Source organism: Leucopleurus acutus (assembly GCF_964270905.1).
Source record: "Leucopleurus acutus genome assembly, chromosome: 2".
In the NCBI taxonomy this organism is placed as follows: domain Eukaryota; kingdom Metazoa; phylum Chordata; class Mammalia; order Artiodactyla; family Delphinidae; genus Leucopleurus; species Leucopleurus acutus.
Window position 1 is genome coordinate 51,623,819 of NC_139143.1, and position 18,004 is coordinate 51,641,822.

Here is an 18,004-nt window from a genome sequence, read left to right on the forward strand (position 1 = left end):
ATGGAGTTGAGTATATCCTTTCCCCTAGGTCTTTTAGGCTCTGATAAAATTCCCATAGTTTAGGCTCTGGTAAAATAGTTTCTTTTGAGTGCAGGCCTAATTAAAAAGAACATAATGCTCTGGCATGTTTCAAAATGGTTACTTCCCCCCCCTCATCCCCCAAGGGGATTTATTTTTTTCCTGATATTGACTGTGGGAACCTGGTAGAGTTTCAGGAAGTAAAACTCACAAAAATGAATGGACCCCCTGGAATTTTTAACTCTCAGATTTATGCAAGTTGAGCATCCAGCAATTCCTCAATTACACTTCGGCATTTCCTACATAGGCACTGGTATCTATGGAGGTTTCTGCCTGTGGGTTTCTGTTCTGGTAAATTGTGCTTCTCTGTATGGCCAGTCTCTCCAATTTTGAGGGCAGAGTTTTATCCTGTCACCTCACTTCTTTGAGGGATCTAAGAAGAACATGGAGTTTTCAGTTTGTTCAGATTTTTATTTGTTAGGATAGAGAGGCAACTTCCAAGCTCCTTACAAGCTGGGTCAGAAACTGGACATGCTAAACCTGATATTTAATTGGTGAGTGTGCTCTCATCACGCTGGCCCTAGCACACCCTGCTCACACTCTCTTGCACTTCCTTATCCCCTTTTGGGATTCCTAGCTCCGACACAAAGACCATGTTCCAACTACCTTGGCTCACCTTAGTAGTTATGATATACAACCATGAAAAGTGAATTAAAAGAAAAATCTATCAGGGAACTGAGTAGAGAAAAAGAAGATAATTTTTTTTTTATAAAACTCAGAAGTAGATATTATTTGGTATTTCTTCATTGGTTTATTTTAACAAGGATTATTTTTAATTAAAAAAATGTTTATCCTTGTCAACTGAAAAATCAAAAGCACAACCTAAAAGTTGAGAATTATGTATTATTCGGTGGACTTAAGCCCAGGACACAAAGGTAAGAGAGGAGCCAGGATAAACAGGAGTTTTTGCAAAAGACAAACAAATAAACAAAAAAAACCCAAACCAAAACAAAAAAACCCCAAAACCCAGGTAGTGGAACGTCAAAAGATTCCTGCTAACTGAAGAAAACCAGACATCTCAAGTTAATGAATTTAGTGCTTTCCACACATGGGAAGATGCAAGAGTCTGGTTTATTGAAATTATTCCTTTGATAGGGCCACTATCTTATTTTTCTGCACCCTGAATCCCCTCAGGGTACACAGTCAGTGCAGTGGAAGCCTGTTTATCTCCATCCTGAATTCCCCTCGGGGTGCACTGTCCTGCACCATGGGGGAGGGGAGTGGGTCAGTGGCTGAGGGTTTTACATCCTTTGTTTACTGAAATGATAGGTGACATTCTTTGTCCACATGCTCTTGTTTTTAGCTTTGAAAGTGTAGCCAGGAATGGGTATATAGCAAGGATTTACTAAAAGACTAAAGTAAGGGTCTTTTATGGGTATTTTTTCTGCCCTTCAGGAAACAGACATACTCTGTGGCATAACCTTGCTAAAATGTCTCTTAAGGCAAGATGCAAGATAGCAAAGCTCTTTTTCTAGCCAGCCTGTCATGAATAAAAAAGACAAGTGGGACTTCCCTGGTGGCGCAGTGGTTAAGAACCTGCCTGCCAATGCAGGGGACATGGTTTTGAGCCCTGGTCCGGGAAGATCCCACATGCTGCATAGCAACTAAGCCCGTGCACCACAACTACTGAGTCTGCGAGCCAAAACTACTAATCCTGCGTGCCACAGCTACTGAAGCCTGTGCACCTAGAGCCCGTGCTCCACAACAAGAGAAGCCACTGCAATGAGAAGCCCACATACCACAACGAAGAGAAGCTCCCATTCGCTGCAACTAAAGAAAAGCCCACGCGCAGCAATGAAGACCCAACACAGCCAAAAATAAATTAAAAAAAAAAAAAAAGACAAGGGGCAATCGCCACTCCCTCTGAGTGAATCACTAAATCAGCCAAAGGAGAAGGGAGGGAAATAGAAAGAAGCTCCATGACTAAGACAGTGGATATGAGCAACCTTCCACGTCTGAATGGTAGAATCCTGCTCAAAGCAGTAAGATATATCTCCCTTGAAAATGTTAGCCCATTTAGAATCTTGGGTATTAATAGCCTTTATCATTCATTTTCTTTTAGCTCATATGAATGGCTTATCACTTCAATTAACACATATTTCATTCCTTTTTAGAATATTCATGAAAGTTAAATTTCAAATGAACACTGCATATGTGGACTTTTAAGAACATTATAACATCACTCACAAAATCTACTTAGTGATCTTCACAGCAATCAGAGAGAAAAAGAAGTTGATAAAAAATGAAGCAGCAGAAGGGGGCAGTAAAACTCAACAGAATGCTCTGGAAGATTTTTAATATGCTTTCTTATTTTCGCTTTATACAGAGAATTTCCCAACAAATTTCAGAGACTTATAAAAGAAATTTTATATAACAGATACATATATTTGTCTAAAATGTACACAGAAACACTAAATATATACCCAAATGAGAGTTAAAATTTTTACATAATCATAACCTTATTTTTTATGGTGTGACATACAGCATAATAATCATAGTACTTTTCTACATAAGACAGGTTTAGCCACTTTGATTTGGTTTGGGACATTTAATATTCCCCCATGACCAGCATCCCCAAATATACTTTCCATTTTATTTTATTGTCTCAGACTTGTCAAAATTAATAAATCACTATTGTTTTTCCTGAAGCCCATAATTGGACTTCCTTTCTAAACTGCACCCATCCTTAAAATGTCATTTTCTCCTTGAACTATTTTCTGACTGCATAGGTACATGTAACTCTCTCTATTGTGCTATAGAAGTTACAGATTAAACCAAGTACTTTAACCAAATAGACGTTTTTTAATTGAATTTCCACTATGGAATGGAGTTCAATTTCTTTAAGTTCCAAGTAGTCTAAATGTGATTATTCTCTACACTGTTTTGTTCTCACCTTTGAATTCAGCCTCTCTGCAAACAGAACACACTTATATACATAGTAGGTATACAATTAAGCTCTGATCAGGACAATGATGATGACTTCAAAATGAATTCAGGATTACAATATAAAATTTTAGTATACTTAAGAATTCAGGGCTTTCCTGGTGGCGCAGTGGTTGAGAGTCCGCCTGCCGATGCAGGGGACACGGGTACGTGCCCCGGTCGGGGAAGATCCCACATGCCGCGGAGCAGCTGGGCCCGTGAGCCATGGCCGCTGAGCCTGCGCATCCGGAGCCTGTGCTCCGCAACGGGAGAGGCCGCAACGGGAGATGCCACAACGGTGAGAGGCCCGCGTACCACAAAAAAACAAACAAACAAAAAAAGAATTCAGAGTATGAATTCTTCCTTCGCATCTAACCAAGCTCGAATTAGTAGTCTTAAATATCAACTTAAAATTTGAGTAGATACATCCTACTCACTTAAAATGAAACAGAAAGTTGGAATTATTAAAAGAAATTATTTTTTTAAATCTATGCTCTTAGTTGAAATTTCATGTAAGACTCAGTACAATAAATGAGAGTGTCACAAATGGAATGATTAACTATGTCTAGAGGAGAAAAGCTTCCTGCGTGAGGTGGAATTTTAGTCATTTGTGTCTCATGTAGAATCAGATAACGTGTACATTAAGCAAAATACTTTTTTTAAAAATCCAGTGTCTTTTTTTAAAGGCTCTACAACGCTGCTACTTTTTTTTTCTTTTCTTAGCATTTTACCCTCACACACCCTCCCAACCACTACCAAAAGATAGATGTTAAACAAAAGCAAAGGATGATGAAATTCAAAATTGTCAAAATCACCCTTCTTTTACATCCATTCCATCCAAATTCTTCATCAAATTACCTTCCAAAATGATAGAAAATTGGCCCTAATAAGCCCAGACAATTGAAAAGTAAACGTAATGTATTTTAATCCTTTGTCACAACTCATTATCCTGGAAAAGTAGGCAGAAAAGACAAAAAAGCAAACTTTAAAAATCTACTTCCTTCTATTTGTATCTCCTGTGAAGGGCTGGCGACCCAAACACTGGAAACCAAGCGGCAGAGAAAGAAAAGCATTAAAGCAGAAGTTTTGGACGTTTAGCATCCCTGCAGATCCTGGTCACCTCCGCTTCCCTGGTTCATTGGAGAGGAAAGTTTATAGCGGTGACCCTTCGATCCCAGATTGACGATTTACAAGATAAGAACTCAGGATCGGTATTGAGGAGAGGAATTTACCTTTATTTCCCCTCTCCAAGAAGCAACGTCGGGGTGGTGGCGTGGAGAACAGCATTTATGTTAAAAACAACTCAGCTATAAAGAGAAGCTACAGATATGTACGCTGACTGTAACTATCACATTTCATTAGGTCAAGTAAAAATCTAAACAAAATTTAAATGTATGTATGTGTGTGCTGAACCTACACGAGGCTGAGTGGTCACTGAAACCATGACACGTCTGAAATACACGACATGAGTAAAACATGTCAGCCTTTCTTGGACCCACTCTCCCCAGTCTGTCCAGACTGTGTCTTCTTCGGCCCCCCAAAGCCTAGGGACCAGACCAGGGAGCGGGGGCGCGCAAGGGGATTCCCTGCGCTCCGGAACCTCCAGGCTCCTCTGATTCCGGGAAAGGAAGACCAGGGGGCCGCCCTTCCCCCGCAAGAAGATCTGCCTCGGCACCGGGTCTTGGAAGCCTGGGTCAAAGACCCGAAAGAAGGAAAGGAATCTGGCGCGAAGCCCGGCGCCGAGGGCGGAGAAACCCAGGGAGGGGCTCGGGAAGATCGAAGTGGGGAGGGGGCGATCCGCTTTGCACCCACCTTGGGGAAGCCGAGCGCAACCTCCCAGGTTTCCGATTTTCCAGTTTCCGTGGGTAAAAAAAATCCTACCCCGACCCGGGCGGGTCTTACGCAATTATTTAAGTGGAGAGAGGGAGGAAAAGTTTTGGAGGGGGAGAAGGAAAGGCGGAAAGAAACAGTCATGCCGTCACGTGGGCTGTTTTCACGCATAAAAGGAAGGTCCTCTCCGTTAGCTTCCAGTTGTCAAACGACTCGCAGCGACCGTCAGAGGACGCTCAGGAACTCCGCACCGCGCCTTCCTCCAACTGGACAGGCGGGACTCACACAACGCAACGCCTCTGCCGGTCCCGCGCCCCTCCCGCAGCCGAGATGCTTGCCCGCGCGCTGCTGCTCTGCGCCGCCCTGGCGCTCTGTGGTGCAGGTGAGTGAGTACCTGGGCGCCCGGCACCTGGGACTCCGCGGCTCCGTACACCCGGGTCGAGTTTCCGCTCTGACCTCTCCAGGGAACTCTAGGTATTCTGAATACCCTCGGAAGACAGAGGCTGTATGGCTTTGTAAAGAGGCTGGACCACTCGAGTCCAAATAAACTGGACGGACAGCTCAGCTTTGCCATCAGCTCTGATCATTATGGGTCACTTATTTAACCCGTCCGAGTCTCACTTTTCTCATCTGCTAAATAGGAATAGTGATACTAATTTGCAGGTTGTCATAAGACAGAACCTGATCAATATATGCGAGATGTTTTGTTTTTAATAGTACCTATTGTTACTGAATGGAAATAATTGTGTTAAATACCCTAGTTAGTGCTTTCCTGCCCCAGGGAAGTCCAGATTGTTTTTTCAGGTAAGCAAAATGTTTAAAAATGAAGCTGTTTTTACTTTGAAATTTTCTCTACTTTTTTGTTTTGGCCGCACTGCGCAGCTTGCGGGATCTTAGTTTCTTGACCAGGGATGGAACCCAGGCCCTCAGCAGTGAGAGCGGTCTTAACCATTGGATGGCCTGGGAATTCCCTGTTTTGTTTTTGTTTAATGTAAATTAAGTCATGCCACTTTAATACTGTAAGCCATTCAATGATTTCCCTTGACACATGGAATAAAACCCAAATTCCCATAAGACCCACATGATCTGCCTTTGCCTTTTCTGAACTCACCTTCCACCTCTCCTCCTAGCTTTGCTTCTGCCACACTCTCTCAAACATGCCTCAGGGCCTTTTCACTAGTTTTCCTCTCAACTTGGAATGTTCTTCGTCCAGATCTTTCAACAGCTTTGAGTTCTGACAAAAACAAAAAGAAAACAAAAAAAAAAAAAACCCTTAAATTTTGATTAATGTACTAGATCAATTCACTTTAATTTTGGAAGTCCTACTTCTTTGAGCCTTTTAAAAAGGCTAATTTGAACATCTAAAAAGTTACAAAGAAAAGCTTAGCAACATTCCACCAATATGTCTGGTGGAATATTCTGTTACCTTTATTTAGAATAGGAAGTTGGTATTTCTACATTATAACCATTCTGTGAGGCAAGCCAAAAAAAAATTGTTTTCCCATGACTACCTGTATATTTCTTGAACTTTTTTTATCATAAAGTTGAATCATAGTAAGTAAAACAATTAAATGTTTAAGTCAAGATTAAGACACTGAAGAATGATTTATTCACTGTCTTTACTTTCTTTTTTTTTAAATTCGGGTATAGTTGTTTTACAATGTTGTGTTAATTTTTACTGTACAGTGAAGTGGAGTTCCCTGTGCAATACAGCAGGTTCTTATTAGTTATCTATTTTATATATATTATGTCATATATATGACATATATATTAATCTCATTGTCTTTACTTTATTGTAGCAAATCCTTGCTGTTCCAGTCCATGCCAGAATCGAGGTGTATGTATGAGCGTAGGATTTGACCAGTATAAATGTGACTGTACCCGAACAGGATTCTATGGTGAAAACTGTACCACACGTAAGTTTGTTTTTGGGTGCCCTCATTTGGAATGGGGATATATAGTTATCATTTTACAGAATTGTGTCTTATAATGAGGTCCCATTAATTTCTTTTTTTCTCATTGCAGCTGAATTTCTGACAAGAATAAAATTATTCCTGAAACCCACTCCAAACACAGTGCACTACATACTTACGCACTTCAAGGGAGTCTGGAACATTGTCAATAACATTCCCTTCCTGCAGAATATGATTATGAGATATGTGTTGATATGTAAGTACAAATCACTTTCTAGGGCTTTCAGCGGCCTCAAAGAAAAATGTACTTTATAAAACTTTAGATTTTTAAACTTAATCCAAAACATTTAAATATACCATTTTAGTTTACCTTCTGTCTTAATGGCCAAAAATATTGACATCTGAATCCCTTCAAGTTTATAAAGTTCTGTCTCACAGTCAGAATTCTACTTAAAATCCTGCATACCTGCATACCTCTTCTAACCTTCACTGTTCTTGACAGTTTGTGAAGGAAGTGTGGTCTAGTTGTTTATTGAATGCCCATGGGCCACAGAATTGCACCCATTAAAATAAATGGATAATTTGGATTGGGGTCAGCAAGAAAATACCTTTATTTCTAAAGTGAGTGTCAAGCCCAGACATTCCTCATAGGCCTCTTCAGCAGTAAGTGGATGGCTTTTGAAAAATCAAGATGGCTGGACCATACTGTCTTCTGTAAAGTATATATACGTTATCAAAGATGCATGTTAATGAATCATTCTTTCCTCTTTTTTGAGTACCAGTGGCCGTTGGCTTTAAAGTATAACTGTTTTAAAATAGAGTATCTTTGTTGGAATTAAATTCACTCTAGTTCCACTTTGCATATTTTACAATAAAAATGAACATTGATTTGCCTTGCATATGGGAGCAAACAACGTGTTTTTTTCCCCTCAAATTTCAGCGAGATCACATCTGATTGACAGCCCGCCAACTTATAATGTGCACTACGGCTATAAAAGCTGGGAAGCCTTTTCTAACCTGTCCTATTACACCAGAGTTCTTCCTCCTGTGCCTGATGACTGCCCAACACCCATGGGTGTCAAAGGTGAGTGAGAGGAAGCAGTTAGAGATGTATTAACTGTAACTGGGATTGGATTGCTACCTAGAAAATTTGACCATAAACTATGATTTATTTGTTAATAAAGCCATTTTTTCCTTATGGATATCTCTGGAGATTTTTTGAAAGTGTGAGTCCATGTAAACTACTCCATGAAAGTGAATGGGCATTTTGGTATAATGTCATGATGTTTTCAAATTCTATCATTAAAACTGAATTAATATTAAACAAAATAGATTAAAATATTCAATAAGAAGTTGTTCCCCTGTATTTTAGAACTTCCATTTATATTATGATCCTGTTCAAAGTTGTACTTCTCCTATAAGTGAAAAAGACCCTGGTTAATTGACAGTCACTCTCTGCTTCCTTGAATATATAGATGGATTCTTATCTTAGGCTTTCTCATTTTTCAGGGAGGAAAGAGCTTCCTGATTCAAAAGAAGTTGTGGAAAAAGTACTTCTAAGAAGAAAGTTCATCCCTGATCCCCAGGGCACAAATATGATGTTTGCGTTCTTTGCCCAGCACTTCACCCATCAATTTTTCAAGACAGATCATAAGCGAGGACCAGCTTTCACCACGGGACAGAGCCATGGGGTAAGACAGAGTTAAATCAAAATTAGTAGCAAATCATAGTTCTATCTATAAAAACCTTAAATGGAGTTTCCATTTTAATTCACTGGTTTGGTAAAAATACAAAAACAAACACACAGACACACATACTTACATACATATATACAGATTATTATTTGTAGTTTGGCTCTTATATTTTTAGTTTAAAATATTGGCACTGCAAAAGGTTGTCTTCAAAAACATTTGTACCCTGATTATGCTGCCTTAAATATTATAAGGTGAGATTTTTGCAGCATTATTATCTCTTGGATTTCAGTGACATAGCTTCAAGTTATTGATAAGAATTTTATATCAAACATTTCTGCTGCTTTTTAAAAGAAATACCATATAGTTATAGTGAAACTTATGATATAAGCTCCATATGAGACACTAATAGGTGACATATTTAGGAGACATTTAGGTTTGTAGGTTTTAGTAGCTTCAGTGGATAAACAAGTTAATTTATTATTTTGTGGCTGTGAAAAATGTGTTATTGAAAAATTTTAATTAACGCAAACTAAATCATCAAGTTATTTAGTGATAAATACATCATAGACACTTTACATAAGAATAAACAACAGCAACAAATTAAAAATTTTCCATAATCTTCTAGGTGGACTTAAATCATGTTTATGGTGAATCTTTGGAGAGACAGCATAAACTGCGCCTTTTCAAGGATGGAAAAATGAAATATCAGGTTTGTTCCATTTAAATATGAAGAATTAGTTATGACTCACTACCCACCTATGTTCAAAGTCTCTAATGATTAAAATTTGTTTCTTACCTCTTTTGTTACTGTTTTTTTTTTTAGATAATTGGTGGTGAAATGTATCCTCCCACAGTCAAAGATACTCAGGTCGAGATGATCTACCCCCCTCATGTTCCTGAACACCTGCGGTTTGCTGTGGGGCAGGAAGTCTTTGGTCTGGTGCCTGGTCTGATGATGTATGCCACAATCTGGCTGCGGGAACACAACAGAGTGTGTGATGTTCTTAAACATGAGCATCCAGAATGGGACGATGAGCAGTTGTTCCAGACGAGTAGGCTGATACTGATAGGTAAGCAAGAAGGGCAAATCATTTAAATAAAACCCTCTTCCCCAGAGAAAACTAACTTGGCTAGGTTTTCAGTAATTCTGGGGGAATGTAGTACGTGTAACATCACCTGCTCCATAGTCATTCAATTCCTGAGCTTTTGATGGTAAAAAAGAAAATATAAAAGTGAAGGAATGGCAAATTAACAATGGCATTTTGGTTTCTTGAACGTTGGTGAGAAGAAATTCATGTTCTAAATTTTTCTTTTGTGCCAATAGGAGAAACTATTAAGATTGTGATTGAAGACTATGTACAGCACCTGAGTGGCTATCACTTCAAACTGAAGTTTGACCCAGAGCTGCTTTTTAACCAACAATTCCAGTACCAAAACCGTATTGCTGCTGAGTTTAACACACTCTACCACTGGCATCCCCTTCTGCCTGACACCTTTCAGATTGATGGCCAGGACTACAAGTATCAGCAATTTGTCTATAACAACTCCCTCTTACTGGAACACGGCCTCACTCAGTTTGTTGAATCATTCACCAGGCAAATTGCTGGCAGGGTAAGCATTATTATTGAAAAACAAAACAAAACAAAGGACTTGTCAGTAACTAGAATTTCTGCTGCAGAAATGATTTTTCTTAAACTTACTAAAAGAGTAATTATTTGCTAGTAATATTCTTTCCTTGAAATAAGAAGCCTAACATATAATCTCGATTATAATATAATGTTACCATTATCATCTAGATCATAGAAATATTCTATAAATATTCCAAACTTACAGTTTAGGTCTCAGATGGGAGCTGGGGCATCAGTCTTATGTACTTGTTACCCAAGGGATGCATTTAAAATAGAAATCTGGGAATTCCTTGGTGGTCCAGTGGTTAGGACTTCGCACTCTCACTGCCGAGGGCCCAGGTTCAATCTCTGGTCAGGGAACTAAAATCCTACAAGCTGTGCAGCACGGCCAAAAAAAGAAAAAAAAAAAAATCTTAAATATGCCTAAAACTCAATTGTGTTCTACAATGTAATTCATTTTCAACAGGTTGCTGGTGGTAGGAATCTTCCAGTTGCAGTAGAGAAAGTATCAAAGGCTTCAATTGACCACAGCAGAGAGATGAAATACCAGTCTTTTAATGAGTACCGCAAACGCTTTCTGCTGAAGCCTTATAAATCATTTGAAGAACTTACAGGTGAGAAACAGTTTCTAAACTTCTTCAAAGAGTCAAGGGGCAAATGAAAACAGCAGAAGTTAAAAGGAAATTGAGCAAAGGGTGAGACTTTTTTTATTTTGTAAAAGTTTTACATTGGTTGTATCTCTGTCCTTGTCACCTTCACAGGAGAGAAGGAAATGGCTGCGGAGTTAGAAGCGCTCTATGGTGACATTGACGCCATGGAGCTGTATCCTGCTCTGCTGGTAGAAAAGCCTCGACCAGACGCCATCTTTGGGGAGACCATGGTAGAAGTTGGAGCACCATTCTCCTTGAAAGGACTTATGGGTAATCCTATATGTTCTCCTGAGTACTGGAAGCCTAGCACTTTTGGTGGAGAAGTAGGTTTTAAAATCATCAAGACTGCCTCAATTCAGTCTCTCATCTGCAATAACGTGAAAGGCTGTCCTTTTACCTCATTCAGTGTTCAAGACCCACAGCTCACCAAAACAGTCACCATTAATGCAAGCTCTTCCCACTCTGGACTAGATGATATCAACCCCACAGTACTACTAAAAGAACGTTCAACTGAACTGTAGAAGCTGATTGATCGTATTTATTTATTTATATGAACTATTTCTTTTAACTTAATTATTTAATATTTATGTTAAACTCCTTGTGTTACTTAACATCTCTGTTAAGGAGAAAGGGGTCATACTTGTGAAGATTTTCATGTTGATTTTAAAGATGTCTTCAAGTTAAAGGGGGAAAACAGTTTTCATCCTTTTGTACAATCCAATGAGAAATGAGTGTGACATCTTTTTACTTGAATTTCAACTTATAATAAGAACAAAAGCTAAGATGTTTGAACATTTAAATGCTGTTACAAGATGACAAAATGCTGCACATTTCTTTCGACACTATCGATATTTCCAAGGGGTCTTCCATGATGTGTGAGAAGCAGCTACCTACTCAATGATCATTTTATGATCTTTTAGCCATTTTCTGATCAGTTTACTTCTATTTTGTTTTCCTGGTTTTAAGGTCTGAGTTTGTCTTTCTTTGGACTCTATACTTTCTTACCTGAACTTATGCAGGTTTTCAGGAAAAGCTCAGCTCAGGACTACTACAGAAGGCCTTTACAAGAAGGTATACACTCATTTTAAGTGAAAGGCAGAGAACTTTGTGAATAATTTAAAACCAAACTAGCCTTATAGAGGCTAATAGCTTAGAACTGTAGGGGGTTCTCACTTAAAAACAAAACTTAATTGCTGAATAGTTCCCAGGAAGACAATGCTTCTTTTCCACATCTCATTGTCAGCTGACATTTTCTGGTACTGTATATTAATTTAATTTATTGAAGACTATTATTTATGTCTTCTTAGGATGGTTATTATAAACTGGGTTTAAGGCTGCATTGATTTTTTTTTCTGCATTATATCAGAATCAATGTTTCTTTTGGGATTACCTCTGAATTATTAATACAAGATAAATAATTGGCTTAAGATTTGTGGATACATTTATTTAGGAATCCAACTTTGGTATACTGAGATGTAAAGTTGGAATTTGTCTTTAAGGTTTACCTATACAGCAGCCCACAGAGAATGTTGTGTCTCATTAGCCTGGATGTGCTATAAGACTGATATTTTGTACATTTTTGAGGGACCTGTGGACGTTTCATTAATTCATTGACCCATAACTTTCTGGGGGGACATTCCGTGCAAAGAACTGTGGGTTTTAATATTTTTAAATCAAGCACTGACTACAGACAACATCAGTATTTATGTAAATAATTGAAAAAGTATGCCTCAGGCAGAGGGAGAAAATAAAATTTCATTAAAGAGAAATAACTCAGGGGAACTTTTAAGGTTTTATGTTATTGTTAAGAAAGAGTCAATAGTAGAAGGGCTTGTATAAAAAACTGTTAACTTGATTTAAAAAAACTGATTTGTTAATATCTGAATGACTGAATCTGGGCATTTGGAATATGTGTTGAATGTTTTGGTGCCTCAGACAAATGTATGATTAAATTAATTTATGTAAACTGTAAGTGTTGAAACAAATGTCTGTTTATTTTTGTACTATTTAAGAACTGAACTGAAAATCTCTTCTAAAATAAATTTTGACTGTTGCTGTATATCTTTGTCATGAGATGATTTCTGTAAGGCATTATTACTCTCCTATCTCTTCCAAACTGGACTGGCCCTTAATGAAATGGTTCTGCCCTCAGTCATACAGAGGCTTCTTCAGGTCACTATAATCTCTCATTCACGGCAACACTGTATTAGAAAATGTGTGCTCTGTGCTATAGGGGATAGCCACAGATTTGTTTTCATTGCCCAGTCTTAGAAGAGGAAAAAAAGAAAAAACAACAAGTATACAAAGGCAAAGAATAAGAGAAAGTTACTAAGGAGGTACAAAATTTTTTTTTTTGCGGTATGCGGGCCTCTCACTGTTGTGGCCTCTCCCGTTGCGGAGCACAGGCTCCGGACGCGCAGGCTCAGCGGCCATGGCTCACGGGCCCAGCCGTTCCGCGGCATGTCGGATCTTCCCGGACCAGGGCACGAACCTGTGACTCCTGTGACTCCTGCATCCGCAGGCGGACTCTCAACCACTGCGCCACCAGGGAAGCCCAGGAGGTACAAAATTTAACAGGAAGTTCAAAGAGGGAAAGATTATGTTCAGTTGGGTAAATAATTGAAACCTGGCTCATTGGCTTCTGTCATTCCCTACTCTTGACATCTTGGTAATTTCAATATCCACATGGACTGCGTACTTAACATCCTGCTTGGGCTCTCTTGTCCTCAACTCCAGTGTTGCCTTCTTCCATAGTTCCTATGGTCATACAGACCTTGATCTCATCATTAATTACTGCACCATTTCCAAAATTTTCATTTCAATCATCTTCCTTTATTCCCAACACTTCCAGCTCACTTATTTTAGTACTTACACTCTAACATCTAACTTCAGTTTCACTCAGCCTATTGATTCACCAAACCTCATCACTATCTTTCACCTCTTATCTCCTCATTTCCTTCCTTTTGCATCTGACTCAGATTCCATTGCCCATGTTTGGACTCCCTCATTTCTTGGTCTACTCTCCACTGTACTTACCTGGCACAACTTAACTTCATCCATAAACAGAATATTTGACTTCTCAGTAGCATTCAACACAAATATCTAGCTTCTTTACTGAAAGATTTTTTTTCTTGGCTTCATGGTTTCATACTCTCATCTTTCTTCCCTTTCACAGAGTGTTACTATTCAGAGGGTTGTTTGGTTTTTTTAATAAATTTATTTATTTATTTTTGGGTGCTTTGGGTCTTCGTTGCTGCAGGCTTTCTCTAGTTGCAGCGAGTGGGGGCTACTCTTTGTTGTGGTGCGCGGGCTTCTCATTGCGGTGGCTTCTCTTGTTGTGGAGCACGGGCTTTAGGCGCGCGGGCTCAGTAGTTGTGGCTCACAGGCTCTAGAGCGCAGGCTCAGTAGTTGTGGCCCACGGGCTTAGTTGCTCTGCGGCATGTGGGATCCTTGTGGACCAGGGCTCAAGCCCGTGTCCCCTGCATTGGCAGGCAGATTCTTAACCACTGCGCCACCAGGGAAGTCCCTATGTAACATTTTCGAACTAACAAAAGTATAGGGATGGAGAATTGATTAGTGGTTACCACATTAGGGATGGTGGGATGGGTAGCTATAGCTATAAAGGGGTAGCATGAGGAAGGCTTGTTCTGGGATAAATGAAACTCTCATAAATTACTAATGGGAGTATAAAAGTATATAGCCACTTTGGAAACCAATCTGGCAGTTTTATATAACGTTAAACATAAACATACCCTATGATCCATCCATGGCTGATTTATTCATAATAAACTGAAATTCATTTTAAAAATGCAAACAACTCAAATTCCGTCAATAAGAGCATGGATAAATAAATGGGTGTACCTCCATACAATGGAATACTTCTCAACAATATAAAGTAATGAACTACTGATAAATTCAACAACGTGGGTGAATCTCAATTACATAAGGAGAAAAAAAAGTCACAAAAGAGTACATACTGTGCGATTCCAGTAATATAAAATTCTCAAGAAAGATAAAACTAATCTATAAGGAAAGTAATCAAGAATCAAGGCTGGGGGAAGAGGGAGTGGCAAGGATTACCTGGAAAAGTACATAAATAAGCCAGCTCTCTGCAGCAGTGGAATCATTTTATATCTTGATAATGGTATAAGTGACATGGACATATTCTACTTTAAAAATTTATTATAATTGTACACATAACTGTGTACATTTTACTGTATGTAAATTATACCCCAATAAAAAGTGAAAACATAAAAATACACTGGGACTAAATGATAGATCCCACCAATGCTTTCTTGTTCTACATTTATTTTCCACTCATATTTGCTATCTATTATAGTAATCATTTTTCTGTAAATTGTATTTAATTTAGTTTGTATCATAGTCCTATGGAGAAAATATAATTATTTTATTAATATGGAAACTGAGGCTTAGAACTTTTATTTATTTATTTTTTCACCACACCTAGTGGCATGCAGAACTTCCCCAACCAGGGATCCAGTCCACGCCCCCTGCACTGGAAGCTTAGAGTGTTAACCACTGGGCCACCAGGAAGTCCTGAGGCTTAGAACTATTGAGTTACTTACCCAAGGACCAAATCTGTCTAACTCCAAAGCTCTTTCAATCACAATGTTGCAGAATGAACAAAACCAATCCTTTATGAATATTTTGAGGGTTTCACAAATATTTCCCCGGCTGAAAAACATCAAATTTTTATCTTGCATTTTTAACTTCTTGAGGGGTATTACAATATATAACCTTATTACTTTACTAAAGATAACCAAATAAAACAATTACATCCTTTAGTCACTGGATACATCACTTTAAAACTTTGTCTAACAAGAGACTTGCCAGTGCTCAAACCACTTCCTTTTATTTTGCCTTTAGAGATATGAATAAATAGCTACCAAGGAATGCTGATGAAATGCAAATCTCATATATTTGAATGCAGTTACTATCACATCTTTCAGTTTTCTTCTTATCAGGAGAATACTGATATCTTTCTCTCTCTTTTTTTTTTATTAGACGTTGGGGGTAGGAGTTTATTTATTTATTTTTGCTGTGTTGGGTCTTCGTTTCTGTGCGAGGGCTTTCTCTAGTTGTGGCAAGCGGGGGCTACTATTCATTGTGATGCACGGACTTCTTGTTGCAGTGGCTTCTCTAGTTGCGGAGCACGGGCTCTAGGCTCGCGGGCTTCAGTAGTTGCAGCATGTGAGCTCAGTAGTTGTTGCTCACGGGCTCTAGAGCGCAGGCTCAGTAGTTGTGGTGCACGGGTTTAGTTGCTCCGCATGTGGGATCTTTCTGGAGCAGGGCTTGAACCCGTGTCCCCTGCATTGGCAGGTGGCTTCTTAACCACTCAGCCACCAGGGAAGTCCCTCATGTGGATTAATCTTCATGTTCTTGGATGTACAGCACACTGTGATTGTGTGATTGTGATTGGATTTGTTGATTTCCAGCTTATGGAGACTATTTTTCTATGTGAAAGAGAACTCTGTTTGGATAGAGAGTTTACCACGTTAGAGCTGAAGTAAAGCTTAGGAATGCGCCATCTTATTCCTCATAAATGGCAATGTTCCTGGCATATCATAACTAATTACTGTATATACATTTAAATACATATCACTATGTGAAAATAACTTATTTAATAATCACAGTGATGAAGAATAATGAAAAATCAAAGCAAATCAGTGCAAAATGAAAATAATTGTTATAAAGTTCATGTGCTAAAGCTAATGTACTTTATTTACTAGAAAGCATCTCAGGACCTCAATGAAAGGCAATTTTTTTAAAACTTTTTTTTAACTTTTTTTTTTGGCTTCACCACACATCTTGTGGGATTTTAGTTCACCAACCAGGAATCGAACCCAGGCCCTCAGCAGTGAGTGCAGGAGTCCTAACCACTGGACCTCCAGGGAATTCCCAAAAGGCAATTTATTTTTAATTAGGGTACTTGCTGATAGCCTCGTAATTAGAAAGATAGAGAAAATAGAAAAGTAAATAAATACACATCCCCAAATTAAAATCTAAGTGATATGTGGCAATTACATATTTCACATTTTTGAATGATCACTTTAGTAATCAAGAAACTGCTACTTATCATTTTCAAACTGGATCCCCTGATGTTTCCTAACTTTCCTTCATCCCATAGATACAGATACAGATAGCTTTGGCACATGTTGTAACTTATTTAATAATTATATTTTAACAACTTAATATCACAGACTTAGGAAATTCAGTGCTGCTTTTTTTCCAAAGTTGATATTTAAAAAAAAATTTAAAAATCACAATTATCCCCCAACTTGACCTCCGATTCCAATGTATTATTAAGGACTCAAGCTTTTGCAGAGCTTAGCCACAGTCTGGGTTTGAAGTAGAAGGAAGTAGTTTAAGATGAATAGTAAACAGTTTGGAAAATTATTCTGTTTTTTAAACCAGACAAAAGGCATTACTTCCAAGGACCCTCACTAAATGCAATCGGCATTCAAAAGTGATCAGATAACAGTACTCTCACTATAATAATTAATTTAAATGCCTTAAATTAAGTAGAATGTATTTCAGCATTCTATGTAAAGTTGCTCAGAAAAATAAACAGCCAAATTACCTGTGAGATGAACCCATGAAAGAACTTCAGAAAATAGATTATTTGATAAAATAAAGAACACAGGAAGTTATCTTCAGTTTACTTCCCAAACAATTTCCTTCCTAAATGACTCATCATTGAAACCAAATGGAAGAAGCTTGAGATTTGGGTGGGTCTTCTGTGTCTTCATTCAAGTGGACTCTGTCCAGATAGCATCCACTTGCCCTTTCATGTTCCTGATTGTTCCTAATAGGTGATGTGGAAACATCACGGTGTGACTTTCCCTGGCTATTATTCAATATCTGTTCAAGACGGCAACATTCACAAAACACAGGGTGGAGTATATTTTACATGCTCTTGAAGGAATGGAAAACATGTACATCGTAATCTGAAAGAAGCAATGAAGAATGGCCAATGGGTAAAAAATCTTATCCTCAAACAAAAAATAGTTGGAAATGATGCAAAGGAAAAGAATGTTCCTTTCACCCATGCCCTGAAATCTACTATTTAAAATATATGTTTTCTATAACGTTATCATAGTATATTTTATTTAGACTTGACATTGCTGTTGAGAAATGTTTTAAATATTGAGTTATCTGAAATGCTGTTTCAGTTGGAAGATGCCTCCTTCAAAGAGAGAGAGAGAGAATGAAAGCCTTTGAATGTTAGAAACAATATAATTGTATTAAAGCTCCAACTTTGGAGAGTT

The 18,004-nt window shown here is 38.4% G+C and overlaps 1 protein-coding gene across 1 annotated transcript; it reads left to right on the forward strand.

Annotated features, from left to right (window-relative positions):
- Nucleotides 1–5,155: 5,155 nt before the first annotated feature.
- Nucleotides 5,156–11,236, forward strand: PTGS2 (prostaglandin-endoperoxide synthase 2; the record flags this gene model as incomplete). Its single annotated transcript, XM_082834161.1, has 10 exons — nt 5,156–5,212; nt 6,630–6,746; nt 6,856–6,999; nt 7,684–7,827; nt 8,253–8,434; nt 9,063–9,146; nt 9,261–9,507; nt 9,762–10,048; nt 10,532–10,679; nt 10,827–11,236. Exons 1-10 carry the CDS (start codon nt 5,161–5,163, stop codon nt 11,234–11,236), a joined length of 1,815 nt encoding a protein of 604 aa, XP_082690287.1. The 5' UTR covers nt 5,156–5,160.
- Nucleotides 11,237–18,004: the final 6,768 nt, after the last annotated feature.